The sequence below is a fragment of the Medicago sativa genome, chromosome 6 (assembly GCF_051527215.1).
Source record: "Medicago sativa cultivar Bolivia chromosome 6, Bolivia_mono, whole genome shotgun sequence".
Lineage (NCBI taxonomy): Eukaryota > Viridiplantae > Streptophyta > Magnoliopsida > Fabales > Fabaceae > Medicago > Medicago sativa.
This window is the reverse complement of record NC_140754.1, coordinates 7,556,033-7,580,910: the sequence shown is the minus strand read 5'-3', so window position 1 is coordinate 7,580,910 and position 24,878 is coordinate 7,556,033. Positions and strand designations below refer to the sequence as shown.

At 32.2% G+C, this 24,878-nt stretch overlaps 3 protein-coding genes, 1 long non-coding RNA gene and 1 other non-coding gene across 12 annotated transcripts; all 5 read right to left on the bottom strand.

Moving 5' to 3' along the window:
- Positions 1-3,029: 3,029 nt before the first annotated feature.
- LOC146912478 (putative serine/threonine-protein kinase) lies at positions 3,030-7,172 on the bottom strand. 7 transcript variants are annotated; one of them, XR_015016510.1, is made up of 8 exons: positions 6,881-7,172; positions 6,318-6,409; positions 5,514-5,674; positions 5,199-5,275; positions 4,174-4,336; positions 3,978-4,033; positions 3,805-3,882; positions 3,030-3,250 (listed from the first exon to the last, which is right to left on the bottom strand). XR_015016510.1 is itself a non-coding variant. In XM_085720612.1 (6 exons), the coding sequence occupies exons 1-5, from the start codon at positions 6,322-6,324 to the stop codon at positions 4,001-4,003; spliced, it is 441 nt and encodes a 146-aa protein (XP_085576738.1). In that variant the 5' UTR covers positions 6,325-7,123; the 3' UTR covers positions 3,154-3,882; positions 3,978-4,000. The 7 variants fall into 7 exon arrangements, 2 of the variants coding, with proteins under 2 accessions (XP_085576738.1, XP_085576737.1); XR_015016509.1 differs by having other exon boundaries at positions 6,538-7,124; XR_015016512.1 differs by having other exon boundaries at positions 3,978-4,075; positions 6,318-7,123.
- A 7,797-nt stretch (positions 7,173-14,969) lies between these two features.
- On the bottom strand, positions 14,970-18,106 carry LOC146912477 (uncharacterized). The gene is made up of 2 exons (XR_015016513.1): positions 17,376-18,106; positions 14,970-16,915 (listed from the first exon to the last, which is right to left on the bottom strand). It is a non-coding gene; the product is annotated as an uncharacterized LOC146912477 (long non-coding RNA).
- A 247-nt stretch (positions 18,107-18,353) lies between these two features.
- On the bottom strand, positions 18,354-22,588 carry LOC146912475 (uncharacterized). 2 transcript variants are annotated; one of them, XM_085720609.1, is made up of 7 exons: positions 22,377-22,588; positions 21,109-21,628; positions 20,239-20,365; positions 19,858-20,148; positions 19,616-19,717; positions 18,952-18,965; positions 18,354-18,759 (listed from the first exon to the last, which is right to left on the bottom strand). In XM_085720609.1, exons 2-7 carry the CDS (start codon positions 21,624-21,626, stop codon positions 18,504-18,506), a joined length of 1,308 nt encoding a protein of 435 aa, XP_085576735.1. In that variant the 5' UTR covers positions 21,627-21,628; positions 22,377-22,588; the 3' UTR covers positions 18,354-18,503. The 2 variants fall into 2 exon arrangements, with proteins under 2 accessions (XP_085576735.1, XP_085576734.1); XM_085720608.1 differs by having other exon boundaries at positions 18,354-18,965.
- On the bottom strand, positions 20,919-20,994 carry LOC146912476 (small nucleolar RNA snoR64a). Its single transcript, XR_015016981.1, has one exon. It is a non-coding gene; the product is annotated as a small nucleolar RNA snoR64a (small nucleolar RNA).
- A 490-nt stretch (positions 22,589-23,078) lies between the features above and the next one.
- LOC146912474 (uncharacterized) lies at positions 23,079-24,124 on the bottom strand. Its single transcript, XM_085720733.1, has one exon. It carries the CDS (start codon positions 23,829-23,831, stop codon positions 23,079-23,081), a length of 753 nt encoding a protein of 250 aa, XP_085576859.1. The 5' UTR covers positions 23,832-24,124.
- Between the last annotated feature and the right edge of the window lie 754 nt (positions 24,125-24,878).

The window sequence follows — 24,878 nt, the reverse complement described above, 5'->3', positions numbered from 1 at the left end:
TTATCCATCATAGTACTGGTATAATAAAGGCACAAAGTGATCAACTTCTTTCAAGAACCAAAAGAGGGAGAAAATATGGGTGAAGAAAACAACCAAAGCATTAAACCACCAAAATATCAACTTAAAGATAAGGTAAAGACGTGACACTATAAGTGTGCCTTTGATTTTACAACCACAAAAACTGATTTCATGTAAAAATGAGTTGAAATCAATATGATTTATGTTTGGATAGATTTGCATAAGTAATGAATTAAACAATAAATTTTAACGTACAAATCATGTTTCAAATCAAAAACTACAATTTTTAGCATCAAATAAATTTTAAAGATAAAATTAATTCTACGTGAGGATATTCAAACATGTCAAAAATATATTTATGCCTTTAAATCCAATTTGGTTTTGTCCATAATTAAAATCAAATATACACTTTGACATTTAGGGGGAGAGATGCGAACATATAACAAAAGGGAAAGAAAAGTAACGATATAAAATGTGCCCATAGAAAAAAAAGAATTATTGGAGATATTGATGTGGGTAGAGAGTTTGATAAGCATGGGAGAAAAATGTTAATCGTGTGAGGTTCGAAAATTTTATTGCGACGTATGTATGATTTTGTTCAATTGATCTCACGACTACTTGGACATGTGAAGAATAGATGAACACTATTCTCATCAATTGTGAGAGATAAGAGAGTTAAATCACGACGCTTGGATGAATATTAATTGTACAGATTAATTTTATATAAAAAATTAAAGAGAGGAGATCGAGAATGCAAAATATGAAAGAGAGTTATGGTGTGTTACATGATCGAGGGTTTTGCATATGTGAGCTATATGTACCGAGGACCGAAGAAGACATAAGTAAGAGCTTTGGCGGAGGCTTAAGCAATAGTTGCAGCAAGCTGTTGAAAGTTGTCAAATAAGTCGCGGTGAGTTCCTTTAGCTTGACACCCACCTTTGGGGATCAATTATGATTATGTTAGATTATTGAGATAACATGAATAATTAGACCATTTTATGAATTATTTGCCTTTTGTGCAAACATGTCTATTATGCCATATAAATGGTACATTTGAAGTGGAATAAATATAAGATAGTTAGAATGATTAAACTATGTTTATTACCTTTGAAATACTATTCTTGATTCTTAATTGATGATTAAACTGATTTAGAGCTGTGTGAGGACTGTCTTTGGATGAAATTTGGCATGTTACATGCATGAAAATTGAGTCAAATCTGTAGAATTTCAGATGGTCTTACTGATTTTATGATTTTAACCGGTTGAAAGATCAATTAAGCCGACATAGTTTCACTGAAGTTATAGCATCCATAATGCTTGACATTATTCTCTATGTTCTTCTAAATTTATATGAATGATGATAAATTTTAGTAAGGTACCATGTTTAGGCAAATACTACAAAAGTTTCATTATACCTGATGTTAAGTGTTATTGATGAATAATGGACTGTTGTAGCAGATACGATGATGATTATGGAGATTGATCAAACTCCAAGTAAATAATAATTAATTAGATAAGATAGAAGTACTATAATAGAAAAGTCGTTTGCTGCAACGAAGAGAGAATGCAGCCTACGAACAAATTGTTCATAGTATTTTAAAATTGATATCCGTTTGCTGCAACGAAGAGATAATGCAGCCTATGAGTTAAGTGCTCATAGTATTTTAAAATTTATATCTGTTCGCTGAAACGAAGAGAGAATGCTGCCTATGAGTAATGCACTCATAGTAATTATAAATAATCACCATTCGCCACAACGAAGAGATAATGTGGTATATTCCGTTCGCCACAACGAAGAGATAATGTGGTATATTCCTTTCGCCACAACGAAGAGAAAATGTGGTATATTCCGTTCGCCAAAGCGAAGAGAAAATGTGGTATATTCCGTTCGCCAAAACGAAGAGATAATGTGGTATATTCTGTTCGCCACAACGAAGAGATAATGTGGTATATTCCGGTCCCCACAACGAAGAGATAATGTGGTATATTCCCGTTCGCCACAACGAAGAGATAATGTGGTTTATGTACAAATAATGAAAAGAGATAAATGATGAAATAGTTTATATTGAGTGGTACAAATGAGAAAATATTTTATATTGATGAGATAATTTATATTGAGTTGTATAAATGAGAAAATAATTTATATACTTTATTGATAGTAAATTCACATCATGGAATGCGATGATAAAGTATACGAGAATGTGTCAAATTTCAGTAGCTTTGTACTTTAGAGAAGTGTATTGACATGAAAATTATGTTTGGAATGAATTAACTATGAAGCAATATTTTATGGGCATTTTACTAATCGTTGAAAATGTGGAATTTAATTAAGAGTATGACTATATTTCTTATATGATAACAATATTATTTCCGACAGCGATTTTAATTATCCCCTGATCGCTCAGTTATGCATAATGAGATCGTATAAACCCAAAATGGGTTGAGGTTAGAAACAGATGGTGATCCTAGGTTCCCGAGATTGCCTACAACCTAGGATAGATGAAACTCGCTGAGACATCTCGTCTCCACTACAAGAAAACAGCGTTTTAGCGTCGGCCGGAAACCCACTCTAACAGGGTAAAAACCGACGCTAGCACTGAATTAGAGTCGGACTAGCGTCGAGGTCGGGGGCATGCTAAAAAACTCGAAGCAACTGGGTAGCGTCGGATTTCTGGACTCCGAGGCTAATATAGCGTCGGTTACACCGAGTATAATAGCGACTCTACAGTGAGCCGAGGCTAATAATTCCAACTTTAGAAAAGTCAACCAAATCAAGTAGAGTCAGCTGAACCGACGCTAATTAAATTTTTTAGAGTCGGATTGGCAAACTCTAAAGGCAATATTTCAATAGTCAACGAAAATTTTATAGAGTCGGCCACACTGATGCTAAAGTCAATATTCAAAAGTCAGCAAAAAGTTTTAGAGTCGGTCAGGCCGACGCTAAATGTTTATTTAATAAGTAAATTATTTGCACTTTATACCCTATTTTCCCTATTGTTCTAATAAACCGGTTAAGACTTCAAATCAGTTGTTTCATTAATTTGGACTTGAAAAGTTCGAAAATAAAAGTATAAGCATCTAAAAAGTGCAGTAATTAAACAATTGTAACCAATAACCTTGGTTATTCCAGCTGAATTCAGACACATCCTAACTATAACCTTGGTTATTTGTGATGTAATTCATACACAGCCATAAGCTATAAATGAACCAGCCCATAATAGTTCATCCTTTCCTAACACAATTCAAAATCATAACCGTAAATTAATGATCTATGAACAAGCCCACAATGTAAATAAATAAGTATCTATGCTTTTCCTATGGAAAGGCAAAATTTGGAATCAAGAGCTTCAGCAGCAACAGGGAATGAGGAACCTTACCTAAAGAATTGCCTACATATTAATTTAAAAACAATGATGGCCAATCATGAATGAATTTCTAGGAAGTTGTCGAAAAATCTCGTGAAACTCATACTCCAATTTAAACTTTAAAAAAAATTATAAATTAACTAGATATCAATAATCATTTATAACTTAGAACTATCCAAATCAACTTTGACTGCATACCAGTATCTAGAGGACTCTAGATCATTATTTCTATCTGTTTTCACAAACAAGTGAAAGTAGCTAATACGTAGATGTGAGACTGAACACAACACATAGCATCACACCCTAAGCCAAAAAAACTTGTCACATTTGTCTCTACATGATAGATACACAAAAAAAAAAAAGAGGAAAACAAAAACGTATTTATAATACATCATGCCATAACTTGTATAGATCAAAGTACCTATATGGTGAAGTAATTATAGAACACGCCTTCGTAACTTGTAACTCTCTCAGGTAGCTCTCCACTAACTTATCTGCCCTGTGTACACCAGACACAAAAAGTTCGTATATATTACAAGCTTACAACACAAAAAAAGAGAAAAAAAATGAAAGAAAAAATTGTTAAAAGCTAACTGTAAAAGCTGCATGCTGCAGACTCAAATGCTTTCACACCTGTTCCAAACTGAACACTGCATTTTAGGAAGTTAAGTGTACTGGAAACAAGAAATGAACTGCATAGCTAGCAAGTGTGATAAGTGTGATTATAATTCTATTCCATAGTCAATATGTGTTGCATAGTAATTTATTAGTTTTTTAAGTTAGCACTTACATTTAAAATGACATATATACCGAAGAAAGACAATGATGAGTTCTCCCACAATGGATCAATACATGACTTGAACTGAAACTTCAGGTTCAAATGTCTTAAAATACCTTTGCAGCAGTCCAACATCGTTGTGTTTAGAGCCAGTCCACCTATAAAGCACGGACATCTGACACGACATTAACACGGACACATCGACATTGTTACATACATATTAATTTACTTACAAAAAAGCTAAATTGAGCATCAAAGTACATACATTTGTATCTGAATTGAACAATTTATTTAATTAAAAAAATGCTCTAACAATTTACTTCATAGTCAGCCACTATATTTTACATTTTACTTATATAACTAGCAGAGAATAATATTTTTTAAAAATAAATAGAATATTTTAACTTGTAGTCAGGCCCGATTACAACCACATTGTCAACCGAGTGCTTACATGTATGATATTCCAGAACATATTGAGACTTCAAGAAAACTTAAGGCTCGACAACCGAAAACAAAGACTGACATCTACTTCAATAGAGAATTACAAGTTTGTGCTAGTGTAAGACAATGTAATGTAGTAGTCACATAGAAAAGAACTCGTCGCATATTGATCTAAAAGTTGGTGTTAATTAAGCTATTATTAAAATCCCATTTTTTTTTATATTTTCCCATCAATATCAAAAAATAAATAAAAATATAACATTAATATAGTACATTGTTATATATTATAAAAATAAATAACTATGTGAGACATGTTATACATTATTATATAGGACATGTCACAGTTATAATATAGTACAAAATACTAATATAATATAAAAACAAAAATCACATATCCATATCTGAGATAGTTATTATTTAAAAACGTTCAAAACATAAAATTTTGAAAAATTTAAATACAATTAGATGTATCTAACACAATTTGTAATTGAGGTGGTTATTATTATTTTCAAGTGTCTGCGCATTCTTGGTTGTAATCTCATACCGCACTCACAAGTTTGGCAATGAAACAAAATCAAGATCGATATAAAACGTACCCAAATGTTCCAATTACTCTAGTATCCACACCCATGTCTCCATCAGGCTGCCACCTCGCCAGTCCAAAATCACCAACCTTGCATATTTCATCACAATTCAATACTGTTAGAAAATGAAGTACACATTTGATGCACCTCGAAACACACTTCAGATTCACGCCCTTCATCTTTTGGTAAGTAAACTTAAAATATGTCCACATCCACTTAAATTAATTGATTTTTTTTATTGAAAGAAATATAGACAGATGAATATGCAATAGTGAAGTAATGATAATGGTGTTTTTTATTTGCAAAAAGAAGGCAGAACTAACGTACCAGAGGTTTGAAATCATGAGTTATGAGAATATTGTTTGGCCTCATGTCACGGTGGACGATACAACCTACTCTGCACTCTTCATGAAGATACCTTGACCCACGAGCAGCTCCAACAACAATTTTCTTCCGTGCAGACCATTCTAATGGATCCCTTTGCCGCCCTGAAATATGTCAAGTATTCGATCAATATGCAATCGAGTAAATGACAGTAAAGTGCTTCAAATATCATATTGCAATCACCAAATGTATCGTGGAGAATATAATGATATTAGCATACTCTGCTTTAATCCCATTTTCCAATTGTTTAATGATGGTTAGAAATATAAAAAACAAAAAAACCTAGACAGATAAGGACTAGAATTAAAATTGCATGCTGAATGACTTTATTCAAGGCAAATTTAAAAATATATATTTCTATCATGAGATAATTTAGTATTGGGAGAAAGAGAAATCACCATATAAATTTGAATCCAATGATCCATTGCATTTGTACTCATAAACTGAAACGCCCCAATTAACGTCTCGGTGAAACCTTAATGACCATCCTAACTCATTTATATTAATAATCTCTCTATTGAAAATTAGAGAGGAATTAAAATTTAGATACATAAACATCAAGTACACATAAATAGAACCAATCTTTTATTATTTATATATATCTATGTCATAAATACAAAGGTGTCTGCGGATCAATCAGATACCACGTGGTACTCGTGAAACCAATTATCCAGAATACATCATAAATCAAAAGACCCAAAAGATAAGACCTCAAAAGACACACTGGCTATACAAACAAGACCATACTCGCCATGCGATAATGGCATCTACATCGCCTGCTGCATAAGGAGTAGAAAGAAACACTCTGTCTTCAGCCTTGAACTCCTCTTTACCACGATCTAAAAACATAGATAAAACACAAGACAAGAAAACATGGGAGCTACGATTTACATACAGGTTTAACAGAGGGGATGGGTTTAAAACAGTAATATATACATGAAACACACAACTAGTCATACAAACGTACCATCCTTTGATCGATATCTCTCATCCTGAAGTATATCTATCATCTTCAAGTATATCTCTTAGATCAAACATAACTATTTATAGACTTAGCTATCTTTATCCATCATATTCAACTTAGCTATCTTTATCCATCATATTCAACTTTACTATTTATATCTCAAAGTTTATCCCCAAACATAACATATGTGTTTTTATGCATTCTAAAATATATGTTGACTCAGGCCTTCAGACGCTGTCAAGGATACTCATCCCAATTTATATCCTGTAGGGCTTAGGTCACCCTACGCACATATATAAAACTATTTTACGCTAACCGTCCCAACGTGTACGGAATCTTGCCCCACCTTTGTTGTGGACAAAAGCTTTAGTATTGCTCTTCAAGTTTTGCCTCGGACGGCACTCCGATGATAATCCTCGATAAATTTTGGAAGCAAACTTAAATGCTCCGAAAAGATCGACATCATAACGATACTCTTAAACTTGATCGAAATAGAACCAAAACAAAAGAACCTGTTACTACTCAAAACTTAAGAGCGATAGACTCTCATTTTTACAATACGAAATATATGTTTTGAAAACTGAATGAATGAATGAAAATGGGATCAAAGCTCCCATATTTATACTAGTTTTGGAAGTAATAAACAATTGTTTTCTTAATACTTACTCATGAAGCTTTTATCTGCCAATTGCCACGTTTTCTAGATACTAAGAGTTTATAAGCAGGAGGTGGATTCGATTACACACTTTAGAGATGATAAGTAAATGGCTCATGGATGTGGATCAACTATATGCTTCCAACGTAAAAGAGAACAGAAGCATGAGGTGTAATAATTTGATAAGCTTCTTAATAATGAAGAATGGCATATTACTTTATATTAGTTTTAGTAAGAATATACCATTGAAGTATACCAAAAAGAATAATGCTGCGTGAATTGTTTATGTACCAAATATGTATCTAATATGTCAATTGTAGTATAATATACATCTACCTAATTATCTAAACGTATATATTTTTCTAGATAAGTTTATAAATATAAATGTTAGCCAATCCCTTAATTATATAAGTATTCAAGTAGAGATTTATCATCTTTATGTATAAAGGACTCTTTTAATATTTCCTTAATAACTAATACATATAAACCAAAGTAAATGGAACGAAAATAAGGCAATGTGGTCACTCAAAATAACCATGATAACTTGATAATAAAACTCTTGTAAAAGTATATAATATTCATATCTATAATATAGCTTTTTAAATTAAATATACTATATCAGGTTGAGAAAGAATGATAATAGTTGTAGAATGTTCTTACACGTAAAAGGAGAACAATAAATAGAAAATATCTACTTATAACCAAATCATATATAATTATCACCTTTATAGCTTCCTTCAATTTATTTAACACACATGAAGGGTTATTATATTAACATAAGATTTTGATCTCATAAACTAGTATAAATAGCTTGGGTAAATATTACTTCTAGTACAATAAAATAATTACTATTTTTCTTATAAATAAATAGCTCATTTCAAACACTTTCAAAGATCAAAATAGAAAACTTGTCGATATGAAAAATATTAAGGATTCTCAAAACTATTGAGTTATAAAGAAAACTAAAGTTTAGTGAAATCTATCAAGTTACGAAAAACAGGATGTTACATTACTACCTCCCTTAAAAGAAATTTTGTCCCCGAAATTTAACGTACCTAATGAGTAAAATGAATCTTCTCAATTTCTTCTTTCGTCACATTCTAAGGTGTAACATTTCGACACATCCTACTTAAAGAAATTTGTCTACCATGCAACTCGAACAGGCGTAAGTAATATGCTATTTCAAGTCACCTCACTTTGGTTCAATTATTCCATCTAATCTACTTCCGTTCAAAACATAACTTATTCTTAGGATTCCTCTTCAGAATCACCTGAGCTTACTCACTATTGCTAAATCCGAAAACTTTTTCAACAAAATTTACTTGGTTCGAGTCCTGATCACACTGATCCTTCTTATTTTCCAATTTATGAATAAGGTAGTCTATCCAACCGTGTCTTATTTCATAAACTACAACTTCACCTTACCTTACCAAAATACTTTCTGACCATTGGTAAATCACTTAACTATCATACCATTCTAAAGGATCTAAAAGTTAATGAAGTATATCCTTAATTAATTTTTCCTTTCCTATCCATTAGGCTTACTCTTTCTCAACTACTACTTCACAAGAGATGAAACCATCAATGACCCTTTAACAAACTATTCTTAATTCCAGTAGAATCACAAGATTCACCAACTATCCATGAACTTAATTTTTTTTCAACACACCCATCCCTAAATTAAAGTTTCAAACTTCATTATCAAATCTCAAAACCTAAATATACTACTATTAGCTATTATTAAAATATAAAAAAAATCGCTGCTAGAAGCTGTCAATACACTGTCACGTGCATCTGTCAATATTAAAAAAAAAATATAAAAGTTGATATACCTTTGCTTTGTTGTTGTAAGATGAAAAATCACGAGATTGTTGATTAACCCAGCCCCTCTTCTACATCAATGCTGCAAAAACGAACATCAATTTGAAATGTTGAGTTGAATTTGTAAACAATGAAAAAGGAATTGAAAAACTAGGGTTGAAATTGAGAAAGAGGGATTGGGAAGAGATTTACGTTACAAAGTGAGTGAAAGGGTTCGTGAGAGAGCTTGTGATTGAAACGGTTCATGTGTGACGGATCCGAGGGGGTTTCGGTGGTTGGTGTCGGTGGTGAGTAAGTGAAGGATGGTGTTGCTGGTGGTTGTGGTGGTGGTGAGTGAGAAAACAACAAACGATGAAACGAGAGATGGAGACCGTGGGTTCTGAAAGGGGGTGAATAAGGGTTTACGGGTGAATGGGAGATTTTGTTGGTGAGTAATTTAATTTTTTGGTAAGTGAGTGGAAGAGAAAAAAAAGGGAGAAAAAGTATGACTGAATTTTTTGTGAGTGAGTGGGAGGGAAAAGATGATTTTTTTTTTTTATGTGAATTACCAATAAAAGGTATAGAGTCGGATGGGAAGACTCTAAATATTCAATCAATGTTCCAAAAACTTGAACGTCTGACATAATATGGATTAGAGTTGGCTAGTCCGACTCTAAAATTATTAAATAAAAAAGAAAAAGAAAATAGTCAAATAGCGTGGGTTAAGCCGACTCTAAGAGGACGCTATTAGCGTCGGTGTCGGGGGCCGACTCTAAAATCTGAAGCTAAAAAGCTGTTTTCTTGTAGTGCTCACCTTAATCCCTTTTATTTATTTCAGATGTACAAGTTATTATATGATAGAATGGCTCGTGATGAAGAAGCAGACCTAGCTGGACCATGTAAGGTACACGCCAATGGAGGTAATAGGCGAGAAATTTTATAATTTGTTCAGAGAATATTTATTTATTTTATATTTTCCATGTATCCGACACCAAATTTAACACACATGCTAGATATCCTAGGTGATTTCTAGTAGGGGTGTGGCATGATGCAAGACTATTTTATTTATAAAGATTAGACAAAGTCTAGAAAATATATCTTTATCTTCAGTAAAAAGAAAAAGGCACTTCACCCCTTATACATTTAGGGGGAGAGATGCGAACATATAACAAAAGGGAAAGAAAAGTAACGATATAAAATGTGCCCATAGAAAAAAAAGAATTATTGGAGATATTGATGTGGGTAGAGAGTTTGATAAGCATGGGAGAAAAATGTTAATCGTGTGAGGTTCGAAAATTTTATTGCGACGTATGTATGATTTTGTTCAATTGATCTCACGACTACTTGGACATGTGAAGAATAGATGAACACTATTCTCATCAATTGTGAGAGATAAGAGAGTTAAATCACGACGCTTGGATGAATATTAATTGTACAGATTAATTTTATATAAAAAATTAAAGAGAGGAGATCTAGAATGCAAAATATGAAAGAGAGTTATGGTGTGTCACATGATCGAGGGTATACCCATTGTAATAATAAACATATACCAAATGGGATGAAATATAATATAATTAATGAAGTGACCTGGGTGTTTCTCTGTTTAATTACAATTTTATTCTCATCTGTTCTAGTCCACCTTCAACACACATATAACCATCCTCTGGAATTCAAGAAAGCAAGGCAACAAGAACAATATTTTCTATAAACTAGCGTGAGACCCTGCATGGCGCAGTTAAAATTTTTTTTGCTCAAAAAATAATGCCGTCAAATAAATGTTACTATTTAGATTTAGTAGCATTTTATATATGTTGTAGTGAGGAACAAATCCAAAAACTCCCGAGAGATATTCTCACGAAGGGATAGCAAAACACAGTTTAGCCAATAAAAATTGCCGCTGTCCAGAAAAAATAGCAGCGTGGTTCCCATTTTTGTTTTAAGTAGCGGTTTGGCAAACAATCAAATAAAATCCAAGGGACAAAATGTTGCCAACACACTCGGGAAATTTCCCGAGCTTTTCCCTCGCGCGCTCTAGCATTATCGATCCAAAAAATATTACACATATGAAAATTGACAGCAATAAATATTTGTCATTTTAATCTTAATGAGGGTTTGTTCAAACAGAAATAACTAAACTCTCACAATTTAACGAGTTAAGATTCAAATTCCGTTTAAGTGGGATTCCCACAATTAATACATTATCTCAAGTAAGATTATCTATAATAGAGAAATCCTACCGGAAAAAATAAAAGAAATACTCATCATGCTTGTACTAATTGTATTTGTCTGTAACCAAAAAAAAAATTGTATTTGTGTAAAGGGAAATGTTAACCAGTGCTCCCGGGGCACTGGTTAAGGAAGCATATATAGTAATACTGCATTGGAACTTGTAAAGTCAACTCTTTAAAGGTTTAAAAAGTGTTATTTTTAAACTAAATTTCTCTTTTTTTGGTTTCCTTAACCAGTGTCCCGGGGCACCGGTTAACACAACCCTTGTCTAAATTATATAGAAGCTATATCAATTTGTATAGTAAATATTGTAACAAAGTGGGACCAAATGCTTACATACCTTTGTACATACATCAGTCCTTGGTTTGAAGTAGGTTCTTATTTTATTCTTTACGGAAACCAGTGAGATGAGTTGAAGATATATTTTAAAAGTTGTTGAGATATGTTCTATTTTAAGAGTACAAGCAAACAACCAAGCATTTGAGGAAAAATCAGCAAAATAAAAGATGAATAAAGTTAAGTAACCAGGTTCCTCAAGTAACCTAACTTATGGCCTTATAAGGGTGAGATGTAAATATATAACAGAGTGATGCTATATATGTTATATCAATAAAAGAAGAAATAGAAAGGAAGAGATGCAAGACAAAACTGTACGCCTTACAATGTAGATAGAGAGTGTGATAAGCATATGGGAGAAAAAAAAAAAAAAAAAAAAAAAAGAGGAATGTGGGAGAAGTAACAAAAGTGTGTGCATTATTGAAGTCCGATGAATCCAATGTTTAAAAAACCGAACCGTCAGATGAACCAATTGAACCGGTACGGTGGCACCACTAAAAAATTGTTGCTCTATTATGAACGATGGAAACTAGGAAAATCTGTTTGAACTGTCCAAAATAGGAAAAACAATTTAATTGGGGCGATTTTGGAAAAACCCCGGTCATTTTTATGTTTAAAGTCCCTAATCAATTTTTATTTATTTTAAATGCTCATTTTCAATTTTGCGAAATAAAACAATATTAAAATTTGTACATTTTCCTCTCTTTTCCGATGTACAAAGTATAACAAACTGTTATATCTTTAGTGCGTTGTCTGATGATAAGAAGGGCGTCGAAGTTCGCTTTCACCCAGCCACACGAACATCGCCATAATCATAGAAGAACCAACGAAAGAATTATTGGGAAGGAGAGAATTTGAATCGGTTGAACTTTAGGGAAACGTGTTACATAGTAGGCAATATAATTTAAAATTTTGTGTTTCCCTTCCTTAGATCATTATGAATTTGACATGAAGTGTCTAGACGATTTTTATCACAAGTAAAATAAAGCAGCGATACCTCTACTCCATGTATCATGTTGTTCTCTCAATTTTTATAAAATATCAAATATATATTAAAGTATAGTTAACCCATAAAAAACTTTTTCCTCCAAAATCCAACTCGTAACATGTTTAAATTTAAAACTTCACCTTTGAAAAAATATTATCCTCTCACTCATTTGAACATTTACAATTTAACTATCTTATACCCGCGCAATACGCAAGTCTCAATCTAACTAGTTATAGTCATTTGTGAAAAATTGAGGCACATGTATCAATCGATATTATAACAGTATAATTATTTGTGGTTTTAAATCATGCTAATTATCAATACTATATGCTAACATCCTTGTATTACAAAAATTAAATCATACTATTTTGTACTTTTAGGGGAATGAATACAAAAATTAAATCAATATAATTACTAATACTATTTGTTAAATCCATGATCTGCTTTTCTTTTATGTCATATACTTAATGAGTCATGACGTCTAGTGCTTCTCGTTTATACTATATGATTGCTCCCCCAATCATTACACCAATACTCTGGAGATATGCCCCATGATGATCATCATGTCCGTGGCCGTGATCATGGCCCAATACCAAAGCCATAATGATGTTCACCACAAGACCAAATGCAGCAACTACAAACATTAAAAAACCATCCACTTCTTGAGGACCTGCAATGAGTCTAGCAATGGCTTCATATACAAGAATCCCAGTAAGCAGCCATATTAATTGCATAGAAACCAAAGCACCAAGAATCTCTATTCGGAAAAAGGATATCATTTGATAATATTACACCAGCAACAAAAAAATTAATGATAGAAAGAATATATTTTTCCAAACATAATGCAGATATCACTTGTTTTAGTTTTGTATCTTTGTCCATATTCTTGGTTACATGTGCATTCGGATAAAAGAGGTGTTTCCATCATTTTGTCAAAAAAGTTAAATACAAATACAAATTGCACTTTATCATTTCCTTTACTACATGTGATATCAAGTATTATTTTTCTTATCCGAATGCACATATAGGAAAAGAAGATTAAAATAGAAAAAGTAATGAAGAGTTTGCTATGAGGAAGTGACTAGTATTTCTTGAATAAAAATTGAGTTTGATGAAAAAGAGAAGGGAGAGGATCAGAGGAAGTTAATAGACGGAGAGAGAGAGTAAAAGAGAAGAAGAATAGTGTGTGATTGTGTGAATTGTGAATGAGCGAAGGAGAAATATATAAGGGGTGAAGTGATGTTTTTTTTCTTTTTCTAGGCAGGAGTTAAAGATATATTTCTAAGTTTTGTCACAAGTAAAATAGCTCTTTCGATGAATCAAGTAATTTAATTTAAGTGGTTAATAAACTCTATTGGAGAAGGAATCGTTTGAAAAAATCCGATTTCGATTCCTGCTAAAATAATTGTGGTCAAGTTATATTTATCTCACAGTAAAATTCTGGATTACCATGACTTATTTTTCTGGGAACCAAAGGGTTAACACCATGGTTGTCAAACTCGCGAGTAGACTCGTAAGAGTTTAGAAAACAAAAACAAGTGGAATCGCACATAGAATAATTTTTGAGGTAGACTCGTACAGACTCGCATAGACTCGCGAGTCCATGAAGAGTTTATGAGTCCATTAGTTTTTTTTTTAAACCCAAGAAAGCTCAAACTAAACAAAACTTGACAGCAAAAAATCTAGAATGCTCTTTCCTTTTTCGATCTCACTCTCACTAAAGATAGAAGAATTAAAGTCACCCTCATCTTCGTCGACGACAATTTCTTCTTCTGTCACCGGCAACGTTCTCTTGTTGTGTATCAATATATTATGGACGCTGATGTTGCTAATAATGATGTGCAAAGTGGTTGTGGTGGCAATGTTGAATTAGGTGGAGATTAAAATAATCCAAGTTGGGTTACAATTTTTTTTTGAAATGATGAATAACGTGTTTTATCTTAGATTGAGTTTGATGATGTTGGTCAGAATGTTGGTGACAATGACGTTGGTGGTGATTTTAATGCTGAACAAGACTAAACATGATGTTTGATTATTTGAAGCCATTAACATACATGTTTTATGATTTTTTTGTTATATATAGTATCCAATTAGGAAGGAACAACGATCTTATCTACTTACTTTTTGACTTTGCTTGCTTTAATATGGAGTTTTTTTTTTTTGTTAAAAGTTTGTTATGGAATTAGATATTTTAATTTTTATGTTAATCGGTGTTCTATTATAAATACTAGCGAAAAGATGGGCACTTACGTGTCTGTCTTTCCGCTTTTATTTTTGTGATAACGTTTGAAAATTATGAACAACTTTTTTTTATTACATTTTGATTTTGATTAAAACTAAAAATATAAATGTTAGTTGCTTTCACGTTATAACAAACCAAACTAATCATGGTTATTTATTTCAATGAGACCAACAATATAACAAAAAAATATAATCTAAATTCTTTTGTTTTTTAATGACACCAACAACAATCTTTATTATAGAAAAAATTGTTGTTTAAGGGTATAATTGGAATAATGCAAATGTAAGTATAGATAAACTTGTCTAGTTTGTTCCACTTTTTAAATGATAAAGAAAAAAAACTAAAGATTTGTGTTTGTTACACTTTTATTTTAGTATTTAAATTTATATTCTTATCTTTTTGTTACATGTGTTATTTGAATTGAAAATTGATGGTAGTTTTGGAAAGAAAAATCCAACCCAAAAGTGCTGAAAGAGATAGTTTTCTTTATATATAGTATAGATATATGTCATTTATGTGTCACATACATATTTTTTAAAGTCAATTTTAATTTTTCATAGACTCATACGAGGTCTACATACTTTTTTCGAGTTTATGTAAACTTGTGAGTCTGACAATCTTGATTAACACAAAATAAAAAAAACCAGTCTTGCTCCATGCACAAGAATCATTTCTACCGTACGATCAATAAATCACATTATAACCCATTTAATTTGAATATGATGACATTTTTCTTTAGTACACTATAGAACTTATCTATTTTCTATGTTGTTGTGATATGTACCATTTTTAAGAAAACAGGTGTTCATGACCAAAAGCACACAATAATATGGACAAAGATACACAACTAAAGCACACAATAACAAGCTATTGTATACAAATTTAAAATATTCATTTTCGAGTGAGTTGATTATCTTTGGTACTCATCACCAACAAAATATTAGTTTGGTAGCAAATATGAGAATAATAATAGTACCCATATGAGGTGGACCTATAGTACTAGACATTGACATCACCCTTGGTGTTCCAAAATCCGTCTCAATTTATCTGACCCCTTGGCTCATTTCACATAGATTAAGAAAAGTGTATAAATAAAGGGGAAAGTGGAATATATTGTATTGGGAATGATAAAAGTAGTATTATTTAGTGTTATATTGTATTGGGAATAATGAAAGTTGTATTGAAAATTGAAATGGGTCAGTTATTTTGGGACACTTTTTTTTAGAAAATGAGTCAGTTATTCCGGGACGGAGGGAGTACTAGACATTGATGAATCAGAATTGATGAATCAGTAGTAATAGACATTGACATTGACGTCACCACGATAAAGTTTTCCAACCTCACACCATTAACATTTTTCTCTCATGCATATCCAACTTTCTACCTGCACAATAATTTTCTAAGAAAATATGACATTCATTAATAAACTTGATAAAAAATTATAAAACTTTTGTACTCATACATGAAATTGGTAAAAAACTTTTGAAAAATTATAAAACTTTTCTAAGAAGAGATTCATGTTATCAACTTTTCCAATACCAATTATTAAAAAAAAAAAACTTTTCCAATATCGTACTGGTTTTAGGATCATTTACCTAATTGGACTTTCTTTTCTCTTTTGATTAAACAAAGTACAATGAGATTTCTCTATTTCAAATGAACTTTATGTTTGATTTATACGTACATTTTTTATGTCAAATACTATATGTTAAATCCATGATCTGCATTTCTTTTATGTCATATACTTAATGAGTCATGACCTCTCTTGTTTGTCCAAGAATGTTGAATACAAAGAACAATCCCTTGAGTCTCTGGCAAACACAGCAATGTGAAATTGGACAACATGATAACAACTCCAAACACACCATAAGAGAAAATATTATTTTTCCTCCCAGCAGATATCAAAAAGGGACAGAATATGCAACCAAACACAATCACTTGTCTCACCAATGAAGTTGTTGTGTTCCTCACACATGTCGGAAACAACTCTATAATGTATATTAGAAACACATTATAAGCCGTACAAGCGCCGAAAAACGCAAGGAACCAAACCATTTTTCAAATCATTTTCAATTGTTAATAAGAATGATTCAGGCAACTGCATGTAAATTATGAACACCAAAAATTCCATCTGCATGTGTAAGTACCGCATAGATTAAGATCCAACTGCATATTGAATATTCCTCAAATACACAAAATTTACGGTTTTCAAAAGTTAACAGCCATCAAAATATGTAGGATCCATTTTAAAATCTACAATCATTTTAGTAGCGATTAAATTATGGATTCTGGAAAACCATGGTATTTCTTATATTTTTTCTTTTGGTAAAGTAAACCATGGTATTTTAAGTTAACTAAGAAGAATTCAAAAAACACTTACAAAATGAACATAAATTTGGTCTTAAATTAATAGGATACCTAAGGAGGAAAAAATAACATTAGTAAAAAAAAATTAATGACAGGTTGTTCATTGTTCATAAAATATTGAATAGGTTCATGTTTATGATCACAACCGAGCTAGATTTTTATCCATTAGCAGGCTATCTAACATGAGTCTCACAAATGAAATAGCAGTGCATATATTCAATTACCTGGGTCATGCAACCTCCAAGATCGTGTCAAATGCAGCACAGAAAGGAGACTATTTGATAATATTACACCAGCAACAAATTTTTTAATGATAACAAGAATACATTTTTCCAAACATAATGCATATATCACTTGTTTGGTATTTAAGTGCTTTAGTTTTGTATCTTTGTCCATATTCCTGGTCACATGTGCATTTAGGATAACACAAGTGTTTCGAGGATGAAAATAGAGAAATTTAGAGTTTTTTTTTTTTTTTATTTCTTGAATAAAAACTCAATATGATAAGAGGGGAGAGAGAGAGAGAAAAAGTGTTGTGAATTGTGAAGTGAACAGAGGGGTCTATATATAAGGGATGAAGGAAGTTTTTATTAATCTTTTTTTATTTTTTTATTAGGAATGGTTGAAGGGTAAACACACAACTGTTGTTCACTACAAGAAATGTTGCAGTTTGCCAGGGGCAGAAGCCCTGTCAAAATGCAAAAAGCCCTGGCAAATGGACGTTTGCCAGGAGCTTTGCCAGGAGCAGAATCACTAGCAAATACACCCATCGCAAATGAACATGCCAGGGCTTTAGCTCCTGGCAAATTCCCTCCTGGCAAATGCCCTGGCATAACCCCTGGCAAAATGTGTCCAAAAGAACACATGCTTTTCTGACGCATTCTGGTCAATGCAGCCTGTGTCAGTGTCACGTCAGTCCTTTTCAGAAACATGTCAGGAGCTTTGCCAGGGGTTAACCCCTGGCAAATTGTGTACGAATTATATAAAAAAGAACGTTTTTTATGTTATAAAAATCAAAATTTTAAAATTTATTAATTAAAATAATTTTTAAAAAGAATTTAAATTTTTTATTCGAAAATTAATTCAATTTAATTATTATTTAATTATTAAAATATTTAAAATAAACGTTTTTAAATTGCTTTTTTTATAAATTGTTTTAATAATAAAAATTATTGGCAATTAAAGTAATAGCACACATAAAATATATAATATTGTCTAGCAGCATTGAAATTAAAATTGTGCCAAATACTACACACCAAAAGTATCAAAACAGCAGAAATTGTGCCGGGAAGTATAAGAAACTTCCCCAAATATTACAGACCTAGAAATTAAATAGATAAAGCCATAAAACTTCAATCCTCATCATCATCCACATCATCCTCCTCATCTACGGGATAAGGGTCGACATTGGGACTTAAAAGCGGCGCACTAGTGTGGGAGGGATGCTGAGCCTGTGCTTGCCTAAACTGAGCCAGCTGCTCCTCGTATGATCTTTGACGGTTAAGCAAATCTTGTATAACGGACGCTTGACTCGCCATCTGTTGCGTTAATTGCTCTTGTGTCATTCTGTGAATAAGCTCCCGCATCTCTGGCGTCAGCTCAGGCTGCTGGGAAGATCCTTCACCATGATTGAGGGTTAGTCTTAAGGTTGATGCAACACTACCCTTCCGGTAGTTAGCAGCTAAGTTACCAAGACCGTATAGCTTTCCCTTCTTCTTGTCTCCAGCAACTTTTTTCCAAGTTCTGAAGGTCAAAGAGTGATCAATAGTAGACCCGTGAGAAATTGCCTCGGCAAGCTGCCGGTCATACTCCTCCTGTTCAAATAATAACAAAATATTTAAGGACACAGCTGGAGTATTCAATGTGTATGCATCATTCACACCTATTTATATTGCATGAGCATATGTAGTTTATCTGCCTAAAGAGTGTACTGATGCAGTAAACAAATAAATTCTACGTAATCAGAATTCTCTGCCAGCTATGGTAATTAATTCAATACAATTAGGCTAGTCGTGACAGAAATGGCAATCTCAATTTCAGTTTAACACCCAAAGGAACATGACTTTTGCATCACAATTTTCAGTGCTAACATGGTTTGAAATCAGAAAATGAGACAGCCAAAGTAGTATAAGATGGAGAAATAAGACCAAATAAATTCATCCAAAGTGCAGCAGACTAGCAGTACTCAATTTATTACTACATGCATTGGGACTTCACAGTCACAAGAACTTTTAACATTTCTCTTTTCATCAGCAGAAAAACAACTCCATACCAAGTTAGTTAACTCACATTCACATATCAATAGCTATTTTCGCATATTCACAAACCAACACATCCACAGGGCACAACTATATGGAACAACAGCATACTGATTTTTGCAGACATAAAAGCTCTATTTGGATAAACAAGTTAATTAAGGGTCTAGACTTGCAGGATAAGTTTCTTTTTAAACAGTCAATGTTACCTGCACTCTCTTAGCACGCTCATCACAGTATTGGCCGGAACTATTTTTGTGTGTTTCGTCGTGAAGCTCGTTAATATACGGATCCCGACGTAACCTCCAAGCCTATTTGTCACAACAAATAAAATTATGAATTAATTAAACATTAAATTTTATGGTCAAATGCATAAATTTAGTAGTAGTGACTTAAAGCAATCAAATTTAAATATGATATTGAAAAATAAATAAAATTTAATAATTTTTACCAAACGCTCAGCATGCTCTCCGTTGCTCAAGCAACCACCAGTGTGAATGCATCCTCCATTTTCCGACGCCCGGTTCTTCTTTGCTTTCTCTGATTTTTCCTTGAACTCTTGAGTCGACCAGTACTTAACCAATTCATCAAAGATAGGCGGGCCAATCCAATGTGGCCGCTTTTTTGTCTCCGCAAAACGAATACGGGCTCTTCTAAGTAAATCTGAAAAACGGGCAGCAGCTCTAATATGAAAATTACGCCGCATTATATCTTGATACCCAGCTTCCCAAGAACACTTACACTGCATTATAACATATTAAACAAAATTAGGATACTATAACAATTGTACATATGAAATAAAATAAAAATTATGATATAGATTTGAAGTAACCTCAAAGAGCCTAAACCAGCGGTCTTTCTCATTATCATCTACATCACCATATGTCTTCCAAAAGTGATGATAGCAGTTATGAATGATGGATCTGATAGCTTCGGCAGCCGGTTTGCAAGGCAAAAAGCTGAAACAATTAAAATTCATAATTAAAAATAACAAGGCAACACACAATTTAATGAAAATAGCAAGAGAAGAAAATAGCAACACATACTTATGAAGGAACATCTAGAAAAGATTTAGTCAATTGTTGGGAATAAAAATGAATTTAATGAAAAATTCTCCACTAACTTGGCTAGGACCGTAAGGCTTCTGCTATGATGAAGATGAATGAATATAATCAATAACTTTCTTAGAACGCAAGAAATACAAATATACCCTAAACAATCACTTGATCAAATTTGAACCAAACAGATACTATACTGTTGAAAATGAATACAGATACAGAAATCACACACACTTAAATATAAAAACAAAATACTATGTTGTTGAAAATGAATTTAATTAGCCTCAGACTGTCCTAGTTCAAAATTTTCAACAAATGCAAGAAAAACTTGGATTTCAGAACCATATATATAGTTTCAATCACAAGCTACATTGATGAAAAAAATAACAAAACAAATAAAAGATATCGAAAGTTGAAGAAAAAACAAAGGAGGCAACATTAATGCTTATATAAGGCATCAAATCTTCCTATTCAAATAAAATATTCATAGAACTCAAATCAGTGTTTGAGGTCTCACTGATTTAAAACATTCATCATTTGGTCAATTAGACTGAAAACATATTGACAAATGATTAAACGAAATACATTACTATAACTTAAAATATACATAAAATATTTGAAATTGATAATATGATAATACTTACGAGTTTCCACTAGGCTTTAAGATGTATCGACCAAGAGAATCTTTCGGATAATCCGGGAAAACATCATCAACAGGAACCAGCTCTCCACCGCCATTCATTTGGTTTGCACCATCCTCTTCGACCACATTTTCTTGTTGGGGTTGTGGTGGGTTTTGTTGTTGTTGGGGTTGTGGTGGGTTAGGTTGTGGAGGGATTTGTTGTTGTTGGGGAAAGGTAAGGTTTTGTGGTGGGACTGAATATGGTGGGAAATGATAGCTCGGAGTGAAGGTGGTCCCAAAAGGAGGTATGGTGCCATAATATCCTGGATGTACTGGAGGGCACATGAAAGTGGGAGGAGAAGAACCCATAGCAGGAGCAGCTACACTAGTCTGGGAGGACCCAGATGATCCCTGGTTAGAAGTTGCAGTAGAAATGACAGGCATGGGGTTTAATCTAGCTTCTGTTGTTGCGTCCACAACATGAGTATTATACCGCTTCCTTTTGTTGCCCTTGCTCTTTCCATTATTTTTCAGAGGCATTCCTAGATATTTATCAATAACAAAAACAGTAGCGGAGCCAGAAAATTTAGATTGTGGGGGCAATATTAACATACTGCAGTATACTAAAAATACTATTTTTCAATAAAAAAAATACTACATGGTATTTGATATTTTCTAAGTTGAAAGTAAAATAAACACATTACCATAATATATAAATGAAAGAGAAATAATAATACTTTTGCAAAATTACTCTTATCAAGTATTGATGTATTAACATTTTCATAATGCAAGTATTAGTGTACAATTAGAAAAAGTACTTCTTTCATCCTAAAATGACCGGTCTTGTTTGATATATATAACATTCACATAACATACATTGACTCTATTTCCTACTAATATGTAAAGACAAATGTTTTCATATAAGATGTGGATTTGTCTCAATGTGTATTTTCAAAATATTATCTTTTTTCTATAATTTTTGCTAATAGATGATAACAAGTATTAAAGATCAAAAATTGTGTATTGACATATGTGAAACATGCTACTAAGTCATTTTAGGATTGTACAATCAGGAATATCCGGAATCCTATTACTAGGAGAGATATGTGTTTGGTAAGTACGTGATATTTCTAGGATGATCTTATGGTGGTTGATTGATATGAAACATAAAAAGTCAAGAACCAATTATCAGTACCCCAAGGAAACAGAAAGGACAAATTATTCATTCACCAAGACTAAATCATACTTTTAAGAAGCATATACAGCAACACCAAAAAGATACTCTCATACCTTGAAAAGCCTATTGACCAGCCTTCAAATTTATACTTACAAAAGTATATTGGTTCCTAGAAGAGAATCATCAGGAAACAAAACGATATTCAAATGTCATGAGTATATTTAGACAATATATATTTACAATGTTAGCTAACATTAAAAAGCAATCACTTTCAATTTTTCATGCAGAAATTATGTCAAATTTAAAGCAATAGAGAAAAGGCAAAACAGACTACCATAGCATTTCTGTACCGCCCTTGATGTTCAAAAACAACCCACAAACCAGTTTGTTGAATGACTAGACTAATTCATACTTCAGAGACACAGCAAAACATAAGGCCAACAGAAAATTTGATAAAAAAACAGGAAAAGCATCTGACTAGAGATTATTAGCATGTTTGTCGTTAACTGTAACAGTTGAGAGGAAAATAAACACAATACGTTGCAACACAAGCAGAATTTTAATTTACATATTACGAGCATGTTCAATCAAACAACAACACTGCAAAATGATGGAATTGGAGTACAAAAACTATAGACAAAATGTGAAGTGGAAGCTTTAAGGGAATATGTCATGGCAGGATGTAACCATTTATTTCAATGTATTGAATTTCTATACCACCTTATGTATTCACATACCAACATGAGTATTCTACATTAACACATGCACCATAAGATGAAATGAGAAACAACTTGATTTCGTGATGCTAAAGAAACTCATGTCCTAAACCAACTAGACCTATGAAAATTAGATGTTCCAATTTCGTTTATGCAACAATCAATCTTATCAACTTTTAATCCCAATTTCATCACCAACCTCTCAGCGTCATAATAAGTTGCTGGCAAATTATCTTTAAAAGGAGTCACATCCAACAACATCTCCGTAATTTCATCCACACCTTTATCAGCAACACCATAATTTGCCTTATGAGCTAAAAGTCTCACACACATTGATAACTTTGATTGCGTGCACCCTTCAAACAGTGGGACATTACATTCATTCAACAACTGGTAAAATCTCTGGGCTTGCTCATTTGGGGGTTCTTCACCTTGTTCATCTTCAACATCATCATTGTAAGACAATTCCACACCTAAAGCATCAGCGACCATATCATTCATCATGTTGAATTGCTCATTGTCATCCACATTTATTCCACTACTTGAAGCTTGCGCATTGACTCCCGCCCCAAAATTTTGAAATTGTTCACCGTTATAAATCCAAACCCAATAATCAGGCATAAATCCAACTTTTTCCAAGTGTTTCTTCACTTCATTGGGGTCAGTCTTTATATATCTACACACACATTTAAGACAAGGACATCTTATCCCTCCCTCATTTTGACAAACTTGTTGTCCCCATGCCCATGAAATAAATCCGTGAACTCCTTCGACAAAATGGGGTTTTAATCCTCTTCTTCCTGGAAACGTTCTGTCATACATCCAACTACGATAATACTGATAATACTCCATCTTTGTCACGTTCAACTATAACATTCACATATTTAAAGATTAGTACTTAAACTATAAAGTTCACATATTAAAATATTACTTAATGTTGTTTTTGTACTAACTAACATAAATTGCACTAAATTTCTTTATGCGCAAATCATATTACTAACTAAATTATTATTTTTACTAACTAATCTAAATTGCGCTAAATTTCTTGACGCGGTAATTTTTTTAAAGCGGAAATGATTTTAATAAACAAATTTCTTTACTTAAGAAGTAGTGTGTAGTTAAAAATTATTTCATCTTCAAAAACAAAATTATTCCTACTAATCTATATATATAGACATCAGCGAAAATAAATCATATATTCAACAACATTAATTTCTTCAAAAGAAAATCAGCACAAATATAGATATTGCAAAAATAATTTGACACATCATGTAAGAATATATATATTTCTTAACAGTAGCATAAATATTCCAAAATAAACATTAAAAATTTGTTTTTTTTTTACATTAGATAACCAATAAATAATATCCAACATCATCATCATAAAAAAATTACACAATTTTTTTTCCTAATTTTAACATCTTTTTCCTTAGAAATTTTTTCTTTAAAAATTTTATTACAAAAAAATTGAAATATAGTTGACAAAAAAAACTTGAACATGCAAAAATTATAACATCATCCATATCAATAGTATTTATAAGTAGAAAAACTACTAACTTGTTGAAACTTGATGGTAGAACAGATCCAAACAGCAACAAGGTTGGCAAGGGAACAACAGGAGGCAATAAACTTGGACACTGTTGCAAATTAAATAAGTGAAAAAAAATAAGTAAATAAGCAATCAAAAAATATAAACATGAAATTATAACAAGTCAAAAGAGTTATACCTAATGAAATAAGTTTAATGAAGATGGAAAAGAACAATTTTTTTTCTAAGTGTTATAAGGTTGAAATGTTGCCATTTTTTCTAAGTGTAAAAAATGAATCTCCAATGAATGAATGAAACGGTGAAGTTATTTACAAAATTGTAGATATACAATTTGCCAGGAGCAATGCCAG

Excerpts from the sequence above, each read along its gene's own strand:
- LOC146912478 (XM_085720611.1), bottom strand. Across the intron at positions 5,276-5,513 it reads CTCATGATTTCAAACCTCTG|GTTGGTGATTTTGGACTGGC; the intron begins GTACGTTAGTTC and ends GAAATATGCAAG. Across the intron at positions 4,034-4,173 it reads GTATATATGTCATTTTAAAT|TGTTCAGTTTGGAACAGGTG; the intron begins GTAAGTGCTAAC and ends CCTAAAATGCAG.
- LOC146912475 (XM_085720608.1), bottom strand. The coding sequence starts at position 21,626 with ATGCCTCTGAAAAATAATGGAAAGAGCAAGGGCAACAAAAGGAAGCGG. Across the intron at positions 20,366-21,108 it reads TTAAAGCCTAGTGGAAACTC|CTTTTTGCCTTGCAAACCGG; the intron begins GTAAGTATTATC and ends TAATTGTTTCAG. Across the intron at positions 20,149-20,238 it reads GCTGGTTTAGGCTCTTTGAG|TGTAAGTGTTCTTGGGAAGC; the intron begins GTTACTTCAAAT and ends GTTATAATGCAG.
- LOC146912474 (XM_085720733.1), bottom strand. The coding sequence starts at position 23,831 with ATGGAGTATTATCAGTATTATCGTAGTTGGATGTATGACAGAACGTTT.